This window comes from Cervus canadensis, chromosome 21, assembly GCF_019320065.1.
Source record: "Cervus canadensis isolate Bull #8, Minnesota chromosome 21, ASM1932006v1, whole genome shotgun sequence".
NCBI classification, from domain to species: domain Eukaryota; kingdom Metazoa; phylum Chordata; class Mammalia; order Artiodactyla; family Cervidae; genus Cervus; species Cervus canadensis.
Genome location: NC_057406.1, coordinates 13,959,618 through 13,967,429, shown reverse-complemented (window position 1 = coordinate 13,967,429; position 7,812 = coordinate 13,959,618). Strand labels below are relative to the sequence as shown.

General features: G+C 47.4%; 1 protein-coding gene across 1 annotated transcript in view; it reads right to left on the bottom strand.

Moving 5' to 3' along the window:
* DYRK4 (dual specificity tyrosine phosphorylation regulated kinase 4) overlaps nt 1-7,409 on the bottom strand; it is a 48,777-nt gene extending 41,368 nt beyond the window's left edge. Inside the window, exon 1 of the mRNA XM_043439901.1 lies at nt 7,372-7,409. Coding sequence (XP_043295836.1) covers nt 7,372-7,409 — 38 coding nt within the window. The remainder of the gene's footprint in view (nt 1-7,371) is intronic.
* Nucleotides 7,410-7,812: the final 403 nt, after the last annotated feature.

The window sequence follows — 7,812 nt, the reverse complement described above, 5'->3', positions numbered from 1 at the left end:
ATGATCTTGACATCTTCAAGTTCAAGAAACCACACCCTGGCCATCCAGCTTGTTTTCCCTCTGGCCCACCCAGACCTGGCTCTGCCCCTTCCCCTCCCCCTGTCACCAGAGATGCGCGGGCACAACAGTCCCATTGGGTCCTGAGTCCCCAAAACTTCACAACAAAACCTCTGTTCTCCCAAATGAAATGCAAAGGTCCTTACCTTCACAGAGGTGAGATTTTGTTTCTTTGTTGCTTTCAAAATCGGGAAGGATGTCAAACTGCCTTTCCTTGGCTTTTTAGCATCCATTTCAGTCCTGCAGAAGGAGAGAAAAAGATAGACTGGTATTAGAAGTTAAACACAGCAAGTCCCCTACACGCGAACCTTCAAGTTTCGAATTTTCAAAGATGCAAACGTGCGTTTGCAAGTCCAATCACGGAAGCTAGTTCATGTGTCTGGTGTCCACTATCACACGCATGCATCCTCTCTATTTGGGTGTGCTTTTGCGTACTTTACCTTACAGGACTATTGCTATGTGACATGAGAGCCTTACTAATGAAGACCTGATGGAATTGGAGGCCCAGAGAAGGACATAGACAAGAGGAAGATGAACAAACTGAAGAACAGAAGCGATCCACAACGCAGAAGATGACAAGGGGACTTTCTTTATTTCAGGAGGCACTGTTAGTTTTTGGGGGCTTAGGACCTGAATGTAGATAGAACAGGGCAGGTTGTTTACCACTGAGCCACCAGGGAAGCCATTATCTATCTAGACCGAACTTCAGAGCCCAGAAAGGAAATGTGTCTTTTGAGATTCATCTGTTGTAATTTCAGGATTTCTACTGCAGTAGATCTTTATGCTCAGGGACCACATTCAGGGCAGAGATTGTGGCAAGATACAACTTGTAGGGACCCCCCCTTACAGTTCTATGAACAGGAGATGGTGTATTTAACACACCTCTTCTGCCAAAGAGAACTCCTCAGACTCTATGCAGTTCTCCCTGATACTTTCCATGGCTCACAGATTTACAGATGCTTAAGAGCTGGAAGAATTTTTAGACGCTATCTCCCCACCTCATCCCACTGCTGGTGTGAATAACCTTCTCAAGAGGATTCCAAGCAACTGCTCATCTCTGCTTGAATATTTCTGAGACAGAACTCACTGTTTTCCCAGGCAACCCATTTCACATCCAGCTGTTAACCTTCACATGGTTGGACCTACATCAATGTCGATTGGAGAAAATGATCTTGAACAGCATCCTCCGCTGACACCTTTTCTCCTCTGCAGATACCTGTTCTCTGCTGACACCTGTTCTCCACTGACACCTGTTCTCTAATGACACCTGTTGTCCTCCGCTAACACCTGTTCTCTGCTGACACCTGTTCTCCTCCACTGACACCTGTTCTCCTCCACTGACATCTGTTCTCAGTTGACATGGTTCTCCTCCACTGACACCTGTTCCCCTCCACTGATACTTATTCTCCTCTGCTGACACCTGTTCTCCTCGGCAGATACCTGTTCTCCTCCACTGATACCTGTTCTCCTCTGCTGACACCAGTTCTCTGCTGACACCTGTTCTACACTGACATCTGTTTTCCTCCACTGATATGTGTTCTCCTCCTCTGACAGCTGTTCTCCTCCACTGACATCTGTTCTCCTCCACTGACACCTGTTCTCCTCCGCTGATACCTGTTCTCCTCCTCTGACACCTGTTCTCCTCCTCTGACAGCTGTTCTCCTCCACTGACATCTGTTCCCCTCCACTGATACCTGTTCTCCTCCTCTGACAGCTGTTCTCCTCCACTGACATCTGTTCTCCTCTGCTGACACCTGTTCTCCTCCTCTGACAGCTGTTCTCCTCCACTGACATCTGTTCTCCGCTGACACCTGTTCTCCTCCACTGACACCTGTTCTCCTCCTCTGACACCTGTTCTCCTCTGACACCTGTTCTCCTCCTCTGACAGCTGTTCTCCTCCACTGACATCTGTTCTCCTCCACTGATACCTGTTCTCCTCTTCTGACAGCTGTTCTCCTTCCACTGACATTGTTCTCTCCTCTGACACCTGTTCTCATCTCTGACAGCTGTTCTCCTCATGACATCTTGTTCTCCTCGCTGACACCTGTTCTGCTCCTCTTGAAGCTGTTCTCCTCACTGACATGGTTTCTTCCAACTGACACTGTTCTTCTCTTCTGACAGCTGTTCTTCTCCTCTGCACCTGTTATCTCTCCTCTGACACCTGTTCTCTGCTGAACCTGTCTCCTCCTTGACGCTTTTCTCCTCCTCTGACACCTGTTCTCCTACTTCTGACAGCTGTTCTCCTCCTCTGACAGCTGTTCTCCTCCACTGATACCTGTTCTCCTCCTCTGACAGCTGTTCTCCTCCTCTGACAGCTGTTCTCCTCCACTGACATCTGTTCTCCGCTGACACCTGTTCTCCTCCTCTGACACCTGTTCTCCTCCTCTGACACCTGTTCTCTGCTGACACCTGTTCTCCTCCACTGACACCTGTTCTCCTCCACTGATACCTGTTCTCCTCCTCTGACAGCTGTTCTCCTCCACTGATACCTGTTCTCCTCCACTGACACCTGTTCTCCTCCTCTGACACCTGTTCTCCTCTGACACCTGTTCTCCTCCTCTGACAGCTGTTCTCCTCCACTGACATCTGTTCTCCTCCACTGATACCTGTTCTCCTCTTCTGACAGCTGTTCTCCTCTGACACCTGTTCTCCTCTGACACCTGTTCTCTGCTGACACCTGTTCTCCTCCTCTGACAGCTGTTCTCCTCCACTGACATCTGTTCTCCTCCTCTGACACCTGTTCTCCTCCTCTGACAGCTGTTCTCCTCCACTGATACCTGTTCTCCTCCTCTGACAGCTGTTCTCCTCCTCTTACAGCTGTTCTCCTCCACTGACATCTGTTCTCCTCCGCTGACACCTGTTCTCCTCCTCTGACACCTGTTCTCCTCCTCTGACACCTGTTCTCTGCTGACACCTGTTCTCCTCCACTGACACCTGTTCTCCTCCACTGATACCTGTTCTCCTCCTCTGACAGCTGTTCTCCTCCACTGACACCTGTTCTCCTCCACTGACACCTGTTCTCCTCCTCTGACACCTGTTCTCTGCTGACACCTGTTCTCCTCCACTGACACCTGTTCTCCTCCACTGATACCTGTTCTCCTCCTCTGACAGCTGTTCTCCACTGACACCTGTTCTCCTCCACTGACACCTGTTCTCCTCCACTGATACCTGTTCTCCTCCTCTGACAGCTGTAATCCTCCACTGACACCTGTTCTCCTCCACTGATACCTGTTCTCCTCCTCTGACAGCTGTTCTCCTCCACTGACATCTGTTCTCCTCCTCTGACACCTGTTCTCCTCCTCTGACACCTGTTCTCTGCTGACACCTGTTCTCCTCCACTGATACCTGTTCTCCTCCTCTGACAGCTGTTCTCCACTGACATCTGTTCTCCTCCACTGATACCTGTTCTCCTTTGCTGACACCTGTTCTCTGCTGACACCTGTTCTCCTCCACTGACACCTGTTCTCCTCCACTGATACCTGTTCTCCTCCTCTGACAGCTGTTCTCCTCCACTGACACCTGTTCTCCTCCACTGATACCTGTTCTCCTCCTCTGACAGCTGTTCTCCTCCACTGACATCTGTTCTCCTCCACTGATACCTGTTCTCCTCCTCTGACACCTGTTCTCTGCTGACACCTGTTCTCCTCCACTGACACCTGTTCTCCTCCACTGACACCTGTTCTCCTCCACTGACACCTGTTTTCTGCTGACACCTGTTCTTCTCTGCTGACACCTGTTCTCCTCTGCAGAGCTACAAAGAGCACACTCACCCCCTCTTCTACTCAAGAGCTCTTAAATATTCAAAAGAGTGGCTTTTTGCTTCCCCAGCACCTGCTCATCTTCAGGCATCTGTGCTTTTATATCAAATCCCTCCTCATTTGATAGAGCATCCAGGCAGGATGGAGAAAGCCTGGACTAAAAATGACCTCCCTTAAAAAGGAGGTTTGCTGGAATTACTACACTTTGCTGGAATTAAGATTCTCTTCTAATCAACACCCTGTTAGGCATCAAGAATTTTGCATCCCTCACCTGGTCACTGATTTTTTCATTTTTCCTTTTAATTGGGGGATAATCATTTTACAACATTGTGCTGGTTTATGCCATGTATCAACATGGTCACTGATCTTCAATTAAAGCAGACAAAACCAGTATTGGTTCTTTTCAGCTGTTACAATACATTTATGTTGGGTCTGTGGTCAGCACTGGTTCTCCACACGCTGAGAAGTGTGCATTACAGTTCAGGTGCTGACAACAATAGCAGTTGGAAAGTGGCTGGCATACCAGAATCCCTTCACATTTATCATCATTCTCTTTGATAAAGTCCAAAACAGAGAAGGGAACTAACAGACTTAAGTCTCAGAACCAATTTGGCAGAGTCCATGTTTGGAGAATTCCTTAGAACGCCTAGATTTTATGTACCTACATGTAGACAATTAAATCCCTCAAGCAAGACCAGTGACTGAGGACACTTCCATTGTTCTTTTGTAGTCTGAACTTCCTGTTTAAACAGCCTCACATTTTGGCCAAGTCTCCATTTAAGCCTGAACAGTGAAACCTGAGTTAATAACATTGTTGATCATCAGTCATCCAAAACAGGTCAGAGGTGCCACAGGTTACTTAAGCCCTGAATTGACTGATAGAACATTTCCAATATCACAAGTTAACTACAGACTTTAAAAAATTCCAAATTTTGCACTGTTCATCTCCTTCTAAGAAAAAACTTCGCTAAGCCTGGGAATCACCCCTGAGTGGCAGGTGTCCACTAATAGGACAGTGTGGCTTGGAATGAACGGCAAGCACGTGGGCTGCTCAGAAGAGGTGGGTATCAGCCAGAGATCCCTGGACATGAGCCGTGGGGTCATGGACCCACTTTTTATGACCAAGTCAGGTGAGATGTGCAGTGAAGACAAGAAAGGGAGCAGTTCACACAGCTCAGTATCAAATAAACAAAGCACCCAATCAAAAATGAGTGGAAGACCTAAATACACATTTCTCCAAAATAAGACATACAGATGGCCAAGAGACACACGAAAAAATGCTCAGTACTGCTAATTATTAGAGAAATGCAAATCAAAACTAAAATGAGATATCACCTCACCCTGATCAGAATGGACATCATCAAAAATCGATGCATGATACAGGGTGCTCAGGGCTGGTGCACTGGGATGACCCAGAGGGATGGGATGGGGAGGGAGATGGGAGGGGGGATCAGGATGGGGAGCACATGTACATCCATGGCAGATTCATATCAATGTATGGCAAACCAATACAATATTGTAAAGTAAAAAAATAAATAAATAAATAAAACTGGGGGGGGGGAATCTACAAACAATAAAGGCTGGAAAGGGTGTGAAGAAGAAGCAACCCTCCTACATTTTTGGGGGGAATGTAAATTGATGCAGCCACTATGGAGAACACTGTGAAGGTTCCTTAAAAAACTAAAAACAGAACTACCATATGATCCAGCAATCCCACTCCTGGGCATTTGCCTATTGAAAACCATAATTCCAAAAGATAGATGCCCCCAATGATCATTCACTGCAGTGCTATTTACAGTAGCCAAGACATGGAACCAACCTAAATGTCCACCAACAGATGAACAGATAAAGAAGACGTGGCACATATAGAGAGCGGAATATTACTCAGCCACGAAAAGGAATGAAACGGTGCCATTTGCAGAAACATGAGCAGACCTGGAGACTGTCACACAGTGAAGTAAGTCAGAAAGAGAAAAACAAATATTGTATAGTAACATATATGTGGAATTGAGGAAAATGGTACAGATGAACCTAACTGCAAAGCAGAAATAGAGATGCAGATGTAGAGAACAAACATGGATACCAGGGGAGAAGAGAAGGGTGGGATGAGTTGGGAGATTGGGATGGACATGTGTACACCATTGGTTTTAACAGGTAACTAACGAGAACCTACTGTGTAGCACAGGGAACTCTACTCAGGGCTCTGTGGTGACCTAAATTAGAAGGAAACCCAAGGGAGAGGGAATATATGTGTACATGTGGCTGACTCACTTTGCAGCACGGCAGAAAGTAATGCGACTCTGTAAAGCAACTATACGCCACTGAAGTTTTTTTTAAAAAAAGAAAAGAATGGGAGAAGAAAGCTCTGGGCCCCAAGTTGTTGGGGTCAGGGCTGGAAGCATGTCCAGTAGGTCTTATGACTTCTCTAAAACCCACCTCTCCCCATCCTGCACTCAGTCCAAGCCAGTGATGCAACATTATCTTAATGGAAAAGTATAACACATTGCCTAGGGCTGTGGGGGTGCAGATTTATAAAGCTACACACCAGGGCCAAGGGGAGAAGCTCCAATCGGAAGAAAGCAGTTGATAATCAGGAAGCCTTGGGCAAGTCACTTAGCTTTTCTCAACAAGAAAATAGAAATAAAAATTCTACTCTCCTCACACCCAAATCTTTTAGGAGCAGTTAGTGAGACTTTCAAAGAGCATTATACAAAAGTTAGTAATTCTATAAGGAAGCAATTAAAATAGTGCACATTTAAGGTTTTTAGCTTAAGAAATACATGTCAGAGGTACACACAGCTAAATTTAAAGTGGATAACCAACAAGGATCTACTGTATAGCACAGAGAACTCTGCTCAGTGTTATGTGGCAGCCTGGATGGGACGGGAGTTTGGGGGGAGAATGGATCCATGTGTATGTATGGCTGGGTCCCTTCCCTGTTCACCTGGAACTATCACAGCATTGTTTGTTAGCTGGCTATACCCAGGTCTCCCACACTGCAGGCGGATTCTTTACCAACTGAGCCACCAGGGAAACCCAGGAATACTGGAGTGGGTAGCCTACCCCTTTTCCAGGGGATCTTCCCAACCCCAGGATCAAACTTGGGTCTCCTGCATTGCAGGCAGATTCTTTACTGGCTGAGCTACCAGGGAAGCCCCCAATACAAAATAAAAAGTAAAAAAAAAAAAAAAAAATAGGAAATACATGTCGGAGAAGGGTTATGTATAGGTACTACACTCAGCAATGATGATCCATGCTTCTTAGAGACATGCCTATCATTTGAGTACTTTGTCATCAAGGAGATAATGGGGCCATACTTTGATATTATGATCTGAAAATAAAACTAATCCTAAATACACGGATGTTGGGTTCTGAGGATGCAGCTGGACTCGGAGCAAAATCGGAAATAGTACCTGCCTCCTCCCCGCATTCACACCTGCCTTTTTCTCCTCCGACCCGCAGCCCTTCTCTTTTCCTGCATCCTGTCACTCTCGCGCGCCCCACCTTCCGCCCCCATGGCCCCCACGTGTCCCCCCCGCCCCGTCCCGCCCCTTACCTGGTGCCGGTGTGGGTGGGAGGCGGGAGGAGCTGCATCGGGCTTGCGCAGACTGCGGGAGCTGCCGGTTCGGACCCATAACTGTGAGCGCCGGTGGAGGGCCACACCCTGCTCCCGTCGCTATAGAAACTGTTTCCGCCCTTTTTGTGACTCCTGAGCTGAAAGGCTGGGGTCTGGGCTGGTCCCAAACCACCTTTCACCTCAGCCGAGAGAGACAGCTCTTTTCCTCCTGCTCCTGTTCTCTTGCCTCCGGTCTTTAAAGTTTGGGACAAGAATTGAAGGACATTCTGAGGTTAGAGAGATTCCAGTTGATGCAATAGGCTCATGAAGCGACCCCTCACTCTCTCCCCCTTCACAAAAGTGTGGGGTTATCAGAAAGTGAAAGTGAAGTCGCTCAGTCGTGTCCGGCTCTGCGACCCCAGGTATTGTAGCCCACAGAAT